General features: G+C 24.4%; 1 protein-coding gene across 1 annotated transcript in view; it reads left to right on the top strand.

Moving 5' to 3' along the window:
* The first annotated feature begins 319 nt into the window (after positions 1-319).
* LOC145835350 (exportin-6-like) overlaps positions 320-14,406 on the top strand; it is a 36,279-nt gene continuing 22,192 nt past the window's right edge. The window contains exons 1-7 of the mRNA XM_082942906.1: positions 320-475; positions 4,689-4,779; positions 5,793-5,905; positions 8,913-9,011; positions 9,291-9,555; positions 10,399-10,627; positions 13,548-13,637. Coding sequence (XP_082799032.1) covers positions 473-475; positions 4,689-4,779; positions 5,793-5,905; positions 8,913-9,011; positions 9,291-9,555; positions 10,399-10,627; positions 13,548-13,637 — 890 coding nt within the window. The 5' untranslated portion in view covers positions 320-472. The remainder of the gene's footprint in view (positions 476-4,688; positions 4,780-5,792; positions 5,906-8,912; positions 9,012-9,290; positions 9,556-10,398; positions 10,628-13,547; positions 13,638-14,406) is intronic.

Consider the following 14,406-nt stretch of genomic DNA (forward strand, 5'->3'; position numbering starts at 1 on the left):
TTTATTTAAATAAACTTACACCTTACTTAATCAAGAGATTTTTAGAACTTTGCAAAATTGCTCAACTTAAAAATTTATTTTTTGTATAATTATATTGTAAGGACTACAATGTTTTACATTATTGCAAAAATGTAACTTTAGAAAAATTGTTAATACATTTAAGTTAACTTTCGAAACAATACCCTATTTTTAAAACTGAAGAATGTAGATTGTAGTCAGATGTTTCTTTAAGTTGTAAACTTTTTAAAGTTTTGAATGCTGAACTTTAGTTACTTTGAAAAGGTTACTTTTCTAATTAAGTATATTGTACTGAAAGTAGTTTAAATACTAGAAATTTAAAAAGACGCCCATTTTGATTGTTCAAGTTATCTTCATTGTAATCTAAAAAGAGGTTAAGGAAATCTGCAAAACTTTAATACTCAAGTGAGCTTCACATATCTGCCTTAAATTAAAGATATTGATAGTTTAAATAATGGTTAGTTTTTATAGAAATTGTTATTGTTTTTACCGAATCCTTATAGTCTTATTAAACTTATTAAACAATTTAATGAATTAATTGATTAGATTATTTAAATGAATTAACAAATCATTGGCAGAATTTGCCTTTCTTATATAATAAATAGTTTTAATTTTTCAAAAATACCCTAAGAACTTATTTTAAATATTTCCATTTTATAGTTATAGTTAAAAGAGTTCTTTTTATGACTAAAACTACTTTATATTAACTATTTACTAAACAACTAAAAGTTGTTACAAAACCAAATTAATTTTTTTTAAATAACTATCAAAATTATAAAGTGTATAAATTACTGAGCTGAAAAGTTTGTAGAAATCTAATTCAAAATAAAACTCTTTAAGTTGTAAAATCTTAGTTAAATAATATAAATTGGTTTTAATTTAAATTTTAAACATAATTTTTTGATGAAACTAAGAAAAAGTGTTAACTTGTTAACTACTTTCTCAACAACTTGTATTTTACTTGTAGCATTTATTAAATAAATTTTTACATGGTTGCCACCTGAACTGATTTATTCAGGCTACTTTATTTATAATTAAAAACTCAAGCTTGCTTGAAGTTTGTTTCAAAAGTATGGCTAAACTATTTCTCATTCGAATTATTTTTGATTAAAAATTTTTGCTCATTTTATTTTAGTTTTTAAAAACTTTTTTTTTGTTTATTTTTTACAAAATTTTTGTTTTTTTATTTTAAATTCTGTTCCAACAGAATTTTCTAAATATTGCAAGGAACATTTCCTGAAAATTTGAGGTAGTTATCTCAAAAAATGTAGGAGAAGATAGATTTTTAGTGATTTCTAGTTATTTGCCGTTTTAGTTTGCGCCTCCCATAGGGATCCTGTTGTTGCCTCCAACTTTGACCGGCTATATCTAAAAAATTGTTTAGAACTTTTTAAATCTGTAATAAGCATTTTTTAGCTTAGTAAAAACTATATAAAATAATATCAAAAACCAAAAAGGGTGTTTACCCACCCCTATGCCCTTTAGTGAATTATTGCATGATAACTATTTTTACACAAGTATTTTTGTTTATATTTATTTATACAACTACATTTTGCTGAATATCAGCTCTTCAGATACAAAGAGATTATAAAAATAATACACAGCCATGGTATAAAAATAAAACAGAGTTTTACAGTAGTTTAATGTAAAATATAAAAATTAAGTTTAACAAAACTAATTGTGTAAATTATATCTCTTTGCATTTCAATGATTGATAACTTTTTCATTTGCGCTCATATATAAAATAACTATTCTTTACACATTAACGCTAATTATGATAATATCTTAAGGAGAGTCAAAACAAATGAAAAAAATGAACAATTTCAATCTACTAAAAAACAATATTTTCTAAATTTTTTAAACAAAAATATTGAGGTAATAAACTATATTTTAAACATAACACTAAAAAAAAAAAAATTTTGGAATTAATTGTAACAAAATTTTTAATACGCTCCCTGCACTAGTGTAAATTTTTAAAATGAATTACAAGTAACTTAAGGGCATAGGGTGGGGGGGGGTAAACACCCTTTTTGGTTTTTGATCTTATTATTAATAATTTTTACTAAGCTACAAGATGCTTTTTACAGATTTTAAAAATAAATTAATTTTTGAGATATAGCAGGTTAAAGTTGGAGGCAACAATAGGTTCCTTATGGGAGGCGCAAACTAAAACAGCAAAAATAAACTATTTCACTAAAAATCTATCTTCTATGCTTTTTGAGATAATTACCTCAAATTTTCAGGAAATGTTTCTTGATATATTTAGAAAATTCTCTCGAAAAGAATTTTTTTAAAATAAAAAAACAAAAATTTATACAAAAAAAAAAAAAAAAAAAAACAGTTTTTAAATACTGCAAGGAACATTTCCTGAAAATTTGAAGTAGTTATCTCAAAAAACGTAGGAGGAGATAGATTTTTAGTGATTTCTAGTTATTTGCCGTTTTAGTCAAAACAAAACACCCAAAAAAACAAAAAAATCAAAAAACAAAAAAGGGTGTTTATCCCCCATGCCCTTAATATAGTGCATCAAAAGACTATTTTACTTCTTTACATATTTTGATATCCATATAACAAATTTTTTAATAAAAATACACAGAAACTTGCAACTACAACTAGTATCCTTCAAAGATGTTATAGCTTGTAAACATAAATTTTTTAACACTATAAAATAGTATAATAATTGAGGTCTTATGACAAAGTTAAAGTAAAAAACAAAAAACAAAACATGTTACAGAAAAACATTATCTTCTGGCAATTCAAAACTAGTTGCGAATAACTGATAAAAAAAAGTTAAACTGTACAAAAAAACATTTCAAATTTTTTTTTCTTTTTTAAATTTACTTTGCACTTAGTATAAGGAGCTAATTGTGTTTTCTAATTTCTAAGTTTGAAATTTACATATAAAACTACATTTGGTAAGAATGTTTTTTGTAGTATCTAGTGTGCAAAATAAGACAGTTGTAAAAATAATTTAGTATAACTATATCATTGACTATGAGATAAAACAGGGTTGCCGCACAATCAGGCCACTCAAGATAACTCAATTTAGCTGAGAAATTTTTGAAAAGCCCAGGCTAACTCAGGCTTGTTTATTTTTTTTTGCAAATTGCATCAAGTTAGAATATATCTCTTAAATTTTAGGCCAACCTTTTTTTATATCTGTTTTTATTCAGTACATACTTAGCTAATTGTTTAGGTATTTATAGGTGTTAAGTTTATTAAGAGTTTTGTTTTAATATTTGGCTCGTTATTATCTTAAGCACACTAATAAACTTTGGGTAATTTAATGTAAATCATCTGGATTATTGCCAAAAGAGTCACAACCCTGGTAAAAGTTGTGTACCTAAAAACTTTCAAATAAGTCTTTTTATAGTTTTTAATTTGCTCTTGGGTGCATTGTACATTATTAAAAATGACTTCTTGCAAATGGTTTCATTTTAATTGAAAAGTGTAAAATTGTTGACTCTTAGTAGTATTCAAAAAAATAAAAAAAAGATCATTGTTGGTTTTAGTAGTTTACTGGGAGTTTTGATTAAAATATAAAAGAATAATTTAATTGGAATGTTTTATGAAAGTTTAAAACTTAAAACTCGCCCATTAGTACAATACATTTTTAATATTACAATTGTAATTACATTATAAATTAAATTTATCTGAGCGGTAAAAAAAACAAATAAAGTATTTTATTCCAATTTACACATAATAATGTATTATTGATGATTAAATTTATAATAAAAGAATTCATTTTTGATAAATGAATGCATTAAAACTACAAATTGAGTTAAGTTTATACATTTTCTTCTTAGCTTTTGATGATTTCTTACTCATCTATTCTTTTAAAAATAGGATTTTAATATAAGCCAATATTATAGAAATTTAGTTTTCAAGCTAAATTACAAATATTTATCAGAACACAGTCATCATACTCAGAAGTAGCATTATAATTTTATTTTGAGTCAATTTTTTTATACTAGAAAATAAGTATATTTCAAACTTAAAAGTAAGTTAAGTTAAATTTTATTTTTAATTGTTTTTGTGTTGTAAAAGCTAAATGTTTAGCAGGTTTTGAATTAGGAATTTATTAAATAAAATGAACCATATTGTACTGACAATATTAAATTAAATTTATTATATGCTTTATAGTGTTTTCATTAAAACTATTAAATATTATGGATTCTAAAATTTTGCATATTTAGTGGCATTATTTTAAAACCATGTATACAGGGTTTTCAAAATCTTGGAAACAAGGAATAACCTGGAGTTTGACAATCAAGGCATAAAAAGGTCCCTTTAGAAAATTTGAAACAAAAAACTGAAAAATATAGAATTTTGAACTAAAATCACTAATAAATCTTGAATTTTAATCGGTTTTACATGGAAAAGAAAGAAATTTAGATAAGATACCAAAATATATCCAACTTAATAGTTTTTTTGGCATTGTTAATATTTTTTTTATTACAAAACATATTATAAGTAGCATTACAGTAACTTTTTAATGTTATAATCATATTTTTTCCCTTCAATTTTATTTTGTAAAAAAACAAACAAAAAACCTGTCAAAAACCGGAATGAACTGCAGAAAACCTGGAAAAAAATCTAAAAACTTTTGGCAACCTTGTATACAGTCTACCGTTTTAAAATTATTCAAACTTCAAATATTTTTTCTATAGAACAGCAATGTAGAAATATTAAGTGGATTAACAAGAGTTATTAATGAATTTTTTGATCACAAAACTTCTAATGACAAAAAGCGTACAATAGGTTAGTAGTTAAAGTTTATTGTGTATATAAGTTTAATAGTTGTTATTTTTACTTATTAAATTAAGCTAGATAACAAAAATTGAATATATTTTTCCAAAGGTATCAATCCAGTCAGATATATCTTTCTTTTGTAATTGTTTTGTTAATTTTTTTTTTTTTGCATATGTGCTGTTTTTTATTTTGTTCTTTATGTATTTTTGTATTTTAATTGCCATGAATAAATGTGAAATTACTCAATACAATTTGTTTTTTATTTAATAAATTACTTCTACTTAATTGTTTGGTTTATAAAAGGTTTGTTTACAAAATTATTTAAAAGCTGGTTGTGTATTGTAAAACTTAAATAAGCCAAAAAAGATTTTTATCTATAAAAATTATCAAAATTTAGACTTTTCAAAAATTTTTTTAGATGACATAGTCTAGTATATTAGTATTTAAGATATAGAATTCGATAAATTCTGATAAATAAAAAACAAAAGAGTCAGGAAGCCTGTTTTTATATGAAACTTAAAACAAAGTAAAAGAGCTAAATAAGGAGTTACTAAGAATTTTATAAAATTATTTAAAAAGAAAATGTTTCAATGAACTAGCCATAAACGAAACATTAGCTATTTTCATTTGGTGTAATTATAGTATTTCTAAAAAATAAAGAAAAGCAGTTTGAGTAGTTGTCACTTAAGTTTAATAAGGTTTACATATATCACTTGAAGTACCTTTAAGTAAAATTTTTGTCAACATCTACAAATTAGTTTTCTACAGTATATAATTTTATTTTTCTGTCTATTGACTTGCATTGAAAACTTAATTAGTAGTTCTTCAGTTGTTCAAATATACAATTCCTTATAAAATAGGATTCAGTTTGTAAGTAATTTTTTACTTTCAAAACGTTGAAAAAGTAAGTTAAATGTTTTGTATATGGTGTTTAGAAATATATACTTTTAGTAATTTAACTAAATTTACTATTCTCTATTAAATAGTGTACAATAAAATAATTTGAAAAACTGTAAATACAGAGCAACAATTGGTAACTTTTAGTAATCAATCAGAAAGTTGGAAAATTTGTTTATTTTGCTTAACTAATTCAAATAACCATTATGTGCAAGTTTACTGTCTACAAGTGGTTGAGGTTTGTTATGTAAAAATGTATTGATTTTTGTAAAGTTTAATAATAACTGAAGTTTTGAGATTATGAAGTTTTTTTTTTAACATTTATCATATTTACAAGGTTGCCACACACTCAGGGTACTAAGGATAACTCGGGATATTTTGAATTTCTAGAAAGTCCCAGGATAACTTACAATACTTTAATTTTTTACCCAAACTTGGTATGACTCAAGACAGTTTTTTTTTAATCTCAGGACAATTTTTTTTCTACGTCTAGAACGAAATTTAGTTGATCCAGTTTCAATACTTTTTGTTAATTTATGTAACCAATTTTGTTCAAGAACATGATTTTTATTGATTTTTAAATGCTTACAATTTTTTTAGCCTTGCGGCTAGTTCTTAAGTATCATTTGAAATAACATTGTAGTTTTTGTTTCATGTCTGAAAATAATATTTATTATGATTTGAAGTTAATCATGCAAGTCCCTAATTAATGTGGTAAGATTAAAGTTAAATACATAACAAGTATTAAACACTTTCTATAGTTTTTGTGACAGTTAATACGTATTTCTCTACTTTTCACCAGAAACTAACAGTAGAACAGAACATAAAATTATAAATAGTTTTTTCCTAAAAACAAAAAAAAAATTAAAACTAACAAAGTAATCACCACAATAAATAATCAGTGTAAAGTAATCATTAATTAAACTAAAACACTATTAACGGAAACAAAATGGATTATTTAAATTGATAAAACACTTTGTAATTAAATTCTTTTTGTTTGCACAATTCTTTTTTTTTTAGATGTAGAGATAGCCTCTAACTTTTCTAGATCAAATACACTATTACAATGATGAAATTATTTTAAATTTTGACATATCATATTTCCTAGTACAATCTCTATTATTTATTAAATGTTCTGCAACTGAAGATCTTTTAGCTGCGTTTTTAGTTTTCATTGTCTTAATTTCAAGTTCTTTTTCAATAAATTTCAACTTGTAAGCAGGTAAATGTTCCTTTATCCTGGTTTTGAAGTGCCTTGAAGTTTGACCCATATAGCTTCTTTTGCAGAAGCAATTAAATTTGTATATTACACAATTTTTGTTTAGGTCTGGTGTCAGATCCTTCAAATGCGCTTTTTATTATTATGTTTTTATTAAGTTTACTTTTCGTTTCTTACCACAAAAAGATTGGTAGTGTACGTACTGCTCAATGAAAGTTTTTTTTCCTATAGACATTTGTTAGGAAACTTGTTTTATATTTTTTATCAGTATATCTAAAAATAGCAGTTGGTTGTTCTTTTCCACTTCTCTAGTAAAAGATTCTTCTTCTGCTGTTAGTTTCTGTTGAAAAGTAGAGAATAAGTATTAAACTGTCACAAAAAACTTAAGAGAGTGTTTTATAATTGTTATGTATTTAATTAAAAGATAATAATGTTTGAAGATTAAAGTTAGTCAATTAAAATGTCAAAAAAATTCAAACTATTTTCCATTATATATAGATCAGTAAACGTGGTTACATAAAATTAGCCACAAGTTGTTTTTTAATCTGAATTGATCTAAGCTTTTAACGTTGAATTTTCAAAATAAGTATTTCTCAGAAGTTTAATGAAAATCTAATCCAGAAGCATACATATACGTTATACAACCTCTCTTTTAGTTATTAAGAAGATTATTAGTATAAAGTATCAGTAGTTAGTGCCATAAGAAACGTTTTTTTTCAACAATTTGATAAAAAAACTCAGGATTACTCAGGGCAGTTTAGGGTCACTCAGGGCAATTTAGGGTCACTCAGGACAGTTTAGGGTCACTCAGGGTAGTTTTTGGTCACTCAGGACAGTGTTTTTACTCAAAGAGTAGCAACCTTGATTTAAGATGAATGATAATTACTAATATTCTATATGTACGAAAGTAAGTTACTCTTAATTAACAAAAGATACTGTGTGTGATATTTCAGAAATGTTTTAAGGTTTCCAGGTTGAGTACCAAAAACAATTATTGAAAGTATACATATTATTGAGTTGTTAAAGTAAATAACTGAACAAGTTTTGTAAAATTTCCTATTAAACTTATTAAATAAAGCTTTTTTTGTATTATCTATTAAAAACTATGAAAAAATATAATGGTTTTCTGTAAAAATAAATTTTTGATAATGTTTGTTCTTGATTTTCTTAATTTAAAAATAAGATTTTTAAAACTCGATTTGAATAAAATCCCTTCAAATAGCCTTCTGCCAAATTTCATAAATTAAGTTGTATAAGAACTTTTATTTTTGTTTTAGAGCTCTAAAATTAACATAATATAGGTATTTTAGTCACCAATTTTAAAGGATAAGTTTAAGGGATTTTTAGTAACTCTATTTGTGAGTCTGCTGTAATATGCGCCCATGGCCTTTGTAAGTATATTTAGTAATTTTTTCCATGTCAGAGTTACAAAAAATGTTCAAAACAAAGTTAAATAAGAAAGTTTGTTAAAGCTTTTTGATCTTTACCTAAGTAAATATAAAAAAAAAACTAAAGTTCTAAACAAACTTATTGAACCATATGGATCAATAAGTAACACAGGAATATTTTCTAATTGAGTATTTTAGAATAGGTAGGTAGTATTATGACAAGTATGAATTCCAAAAATTAACTAAAATAATTAAACTAGTGTAATAATAAAACCTTATGTTAACTTGAGCTTGTCTCACGGCATACAAAAGTCCAGGCTTAGGCTCTGTAGACTTTTGCCGATCGTATTCAATACATGCGTACCAGCTGTCTTGCCTAGTGGACAATGTTAAATGTTGTACGGCAAAAGACAATGCTGACATCACTGATAAATACCAGCAAACGGTTGTTTCATGTTTTATCATCATAATCTGTTTGTAGATTGATGATTACAAGTTTTCGGTTGTGACTGACCGATTAGTCCTAATAAAATGAAACTGGTCTCAGTCTACCGAAGGCTTGTGGTCTGATGATTGAATTTGCATGATCAAACCTAATATTAGAACAGTGTAGTTCTAACTATTTTATTTAATAATAGAGGCTAGTGAATATGAAATGGATTGGAACTGATCCTTCCACTAAACAAGAAATAAGAAGAACTTTATCAGAAGTTTTAGCCTACAAGCAACATCACCAGGTTATAATCAAATTTTATTTCAAAATAACGTCTTTTAATAAAAAATATGATAACCTGTTTTCTATTGAAAATAGGTATTTATTGTTATAATTTCTTTTATTTTAACATATTTAAAAATTTATTTTATGTTTTGTACATCAATTTGAGAGATTAAGAAAAACAGTATGTCAAATTTTTAAATTATTCATTAGTAAATGTTAAGTTAAAAATACTTTTGAATAACTACTTGGTTCAGAAAATTTTGTTACAAAAATCTAAAACCTAGTAACAATTGTACAGAACATGGAGCATTTTGTCATGACAAAATTAATAAAAGTAGTTATTGATATTGGTCAATGTGACTGGCCAATGTTCTATGTCAGTTTTTTTGATGAATTGATCTTATTAACTAAGAAAGAAGACACAAGGTCATTAGGACTAATTGCACTTAAAATGGCTTCTGAAGAGTTTATTTCAAGTAATGGAACTGTCTCAACTGATAGAAGGAAAGAACTAAAGATACTACTTCTAGAAAAAGTTCCTCAAGTTCTACAAATAGTTACAGGTAAATTTAAACTGACATAAAATTTTTACATTAACTAATACAGTACTAATTTATTCACAAAAAGTTGAATAAAAAATTCATCTTTTTATTTATTTAAATATATAATAGCTAAGTCAATACTATAAATAAAAAAGACGTTTATTAAAAATAAGTTAATTTTGTTTGTCTACATATTCAGATTTTAATTTTTAGATTGTTAATAATACCGTGATACTATAGAAAGTAATAATTGTTAATCTGTATATACACTAAAACTTTCCATTCAAACAACTTATAAAAAGAAACTTATATTTTTTTTGCAAATTTTTGTTTCGATGGTCTATAATTTTAAATGATAGTTTATATAGTTGAATATGTTTACTGCTGCTACTACTACCTTTAATCGAGTTTTGATTTTCAAGTAGTTTGGTATTAACGGTTTTAGTTTGTTTATATTAAAAATATTTTACATATTTTATACTACAGATGAGCAACTTTTTAGTTAGCTAAGCTGATTTACCAGACAAAGTCTTTTGCGGGCCTGAGTTTTTAAAAAAAGAGAGACTTTGTTGACCATTTGATTAACAAATGTGATACTACGAATTAAAAAAAATTCTTAAGAGTAAAGTTTTAATGAAATTACAAGTTTATAAGCACAAATGTCTTCTAAAAGTCAAGTTTAAAGGACATTTGAAAACGTTTTTTTATAAACTGCTTAATTTTATTTTCTTTGCTCATATTGTTTTCAAGCTAAAAGGAATATCACGGGCCAGCTATTTTTGCTTAACGTAAATTACTCACGTCAATATTAAGCAACTTTTATTTTTTGTTTCGATAATTGTATGAATATTGTTATCGTCATAGAAATATTAAACCATGAGTGGAAATGCTGTTTCGGTTCGGATAACGGGAGTCATAACCATGTTTCTATAGTTACTCCACCCCCTTCTCCAGGAAGCGATACAAATCTATTTGGGTTATTAAAACCAACTGACCCATTGCTTGGTGAACTGCAAGTTAATTTGATGGAAATTGGAGATAATTCTTTCAAAGTTTTAAAAAGCGCTATTAAATGTCTCACCCAATATTTTACGTTAGTTTTCATTATTATAAAGATTTTAAGTTAGTGTACCTTAAAAAAAGAAAAACATGCACTTTTGTTCTTTTAATAATAAAATATATAAATATTGTGTATAATCAAAAACCATTAAACTTTTATTAATCCATTTATTAGCCTGTATTATCTTTTTTATACTATCAAATATTAATTATCAATAAAACTGCAGTTTTTTATTTGTGATTATTTGTTTAAAGTATAAAAAACTTTTATACACTACTATAAGACTTTTGAAAATAAGCATAATGGTAGTTTTTTATGTTTGTTCGCATCATAAATCTATTTATTTCTAAATGATTTTGTGTATACCATTACCAATTAAATTTTTTTATACTTTTATGAACTTATCCCAAAAGTTGAATTTTTATATAAAACTGTTCTTAAGTTAATTTATAGTAAATATGATATTTAGTTAAAAATTACTGTGACAATCTAAAAATGAATAATTAAATATCAAGTAGTCATTGGAAATAATTTTTTATTATTTGTTACTTTTTATAGATTTTATTTATTTTAATTTCTATTTCATGTACACTTTGACTTTTGTTTTAAGATATTTTCACAATAAAAAAACTGAAGATCTGTTCTGTATAACAGAATAGTGAAACAATTGTATTCGAAACCTTAGTGTTTTATTAATTTAATATAATATTTTAATATCTATTTTTCTACATTTCTAACATTCTTACTTTTTTTTTATATTACCTAATGAATCGTTATTGATAAAATTTGTAACAATGAAATTAAAAAAAGATATATTAATAATTTACTCTCTTAATTTTAAGCATTAAACACTTTAGTTCATAAAGACTATTGTTACAGAATTATAAAATTCAAGTTTAATCCACCTAGTTTTAAATTAAGTGACAAAAGGTTTTTTATTTAGAAAACTGAATAAATTAATTGTAATTAGAAAACTGTGCCATTCTAAATGGTTGACAAGGTTCATTTATACTATACCTAAGCTTGTTTGAGTTTTTTTTGTAAATTTTAAGTTTTCCTTAATGTTATTACTATAAATTTCAAAAAATACTATCCTAAAATATTTTTATACCTTTTTATTAAACTTTTCAAAGTCAGACTATCAGGGTTGCCACAGGTCAAGTCAGGCTAAGTCACTCTGTTTAGGGTCAAAATGGCCAAAAGTGTTTTTTAAGTAAAAATGGCCAAAAGTGTTTTTTAAGTAAAAATGGCAAAAAGTCAGTTTTATTTATCAAAATAACAAAATGTCAGATTTTTTCAGTTCAATTTTACAAAATTTCTTAATTTCCAAAGCCTTCAAATGGTAAAAAAAAATTGTTTAAAGTCTGAGTAAAATTGCAAAATCTTCCTAGAAACATGTTGAACTTAATTTTAACAAGCAGTTTTTTAAGCTTTTTAGTATTGATGATTTGTGGCAAGGACAGTTCCATAGTGAAACTGTTTCTTTGTTAGAGTTTTAATATTTATGCATCATGATATCATTAATAGTACATTAATTTACAGTTTATATTTTTACAAAGATTTTAAAGAGAGCCTTGCGATAGTTTATTATTAATAGTTACGATTCAATAATATGTTGTTTTCTTTATTTTTGTTTGTTTTTGTAAGGTTTATTTAAATATTTTATGTAAGATCATAGCTAGTATTTTTTCTATACATTTAAAAAAAAGTTGTAGCTAAAATTTTTCGTTTTGTGAATTTAATTATGATTTAGTTCAAGTATTTTAATAACAACTTCCTTGTCAGTAATTTACTTCACATTTGTGATACTTTAAGATTATTTGCAAATATGTAAGTATATCTTCCAGTGAAAAAAAAAAAACCTAGTTCAGTGCATAAAGTTTATAATTGAGTTTATATTATATATTTTTACGTTCCAATAAGTACTTATTACGGTTATCTTCCGCTAAAGTACACATTCTGTACACAGCAGCTACTCAATCGAAAGTTTCTAGCTAAGAATTACTAGTCTAAATAAAAAAGAAACCTGACAGAAAGTTTTTATTTTAGTTCATAAATGCGTACTTGTCAAAACATGCGTACTCGAATGCGTACTTAAGAGAAAGGTAAAAGTCCGGCTATTCGGTCAAAATCTTGAAAATCAGGCGATTATACAAAATTTTGCGTGGCAACCCTGGTACCTTATCTATGTCCTTACTTTATAATATGTTATATTATATTTCAGTAAATTTTAAAACATATTTTATGAATTTTTTATGTTATAAATTAACAAAATTTCGTTCATAGTAGTTTGAAGAGATGAATATGTGTTTAATTATATTTGCTTTTTGTTATGAATTTAGCACATTCATAACAAAGCTCTAACAGATTATAATTTTTTATCTACATTTTATAAATTATTATTTTTTTTTATGTTTCTTAGTTATTTACTACCAACATTAAACTTGATATAATAATGTCTAAATGAAAATAATTTTAGATAGTACATCAATTTATTCTAAACTATTTTTATTTTTTATGTAGAAAAGTCTCTGCAGAGATAAATTAATGAATATGACTTGTTAATAAATATGTAGCTTTAGTTTTTTTTTAAAATAACTAATAAAAAAAAAACATATTAATGTGACGTTTAATATAACCTTTGACTACGTCAGTTAATTATTAATCATTAAAAGTAAACTACCGATGTTTAAAAACTCTAATGATTTTAGACTATAACCTTCTTACTGTTTCGTATTTTTACAAAAGATAAAAAATAAAACTAGTTTAAAACAACTACATATAATTTTTAAATATGAAATGTACAGTTAGTTTTTTAAATTAAAGTTATTCTTATTTACGGTACATTATAGGATACGGATTGAGATGAACTTAATGCAATAAATATAAATATTCAATACTTATTTTAGTAAAAAGTAAATAAGTTGAATTAAAAAAAAAACATTTTATGCAGATGGATTCAGATTGACCAAAATGTTTCAACTGAGATGTTAAATTCATTATTCAAATATGCCAGACTCAGTTTTATCAGTAGTAGCCAAAAGTAATTTTATAATGTTATTGTGTTTGTAAATTGTATTTGCTTACTATAACTCTTTTATAATTTAAATTTTAAGCTTATAACAAACTTTTAAATTCATCATAACTTTTGATTGCTTTTCAGCTGAATGTTATTCACATTGTACAAAAACCACAAAAATCTCAGATTTCTTATGTTTTTGTATAGTATTGGTATAGTGATAGAGGACCTGAGGACTCATTATATAAACTAAGTATTACTATAAAAAGCCAACCTTGCTAATACATTCTAAATAGTATCTCCTTGTGATATTTACCTAAGTACTGTTCAATAAGTTTTACAATTTATTACACAATACAATATATACAAAGTAAACACACACTATAAAGAATACATAACATAATAGTCGATTTAATAATACTCAGCTTAGATAAGAGTTAACAGGTGGCTTCGGCTCACCATTCTACCAAAAGCAACGTTTATTCAAAGTTATCATATTTAAGCATTGAGAAATTAATCTTTTTTTTGCAATCTCTTCTCTTATACAATTAAGAAAGCAGTGAAGCATGCATTACTGCTACATTGGAACTGTTATTACCCTATTTATTAAAATAATACTTTATTAGAAATGTATTATTGGTATTATATTACTTTATAAAAAGGAATATTTGAAAAGGTATTTTTTAAGGAATAGTTAAGTTAAAGACTCACTTTAAGATTACTTTTGTTTAACTTGAATAAGGGTTTTAGGTTAGTCAGGAAACTCAGCAATTAGTCACTTGAATTTTATTTT

This window comes from Thalia democratica, chromosome 5 (genome assembly GCF_965202585.1).
Source record: "Thalia democratica chromosome 5, ktThaDemo2.hap1.1, whole genome shotgun sequence".
NCBI lineage: Eukaryota > Metazoa > Chordata > Thaliacea > Salpida > Salpidae > Thalia > Thalia democratica.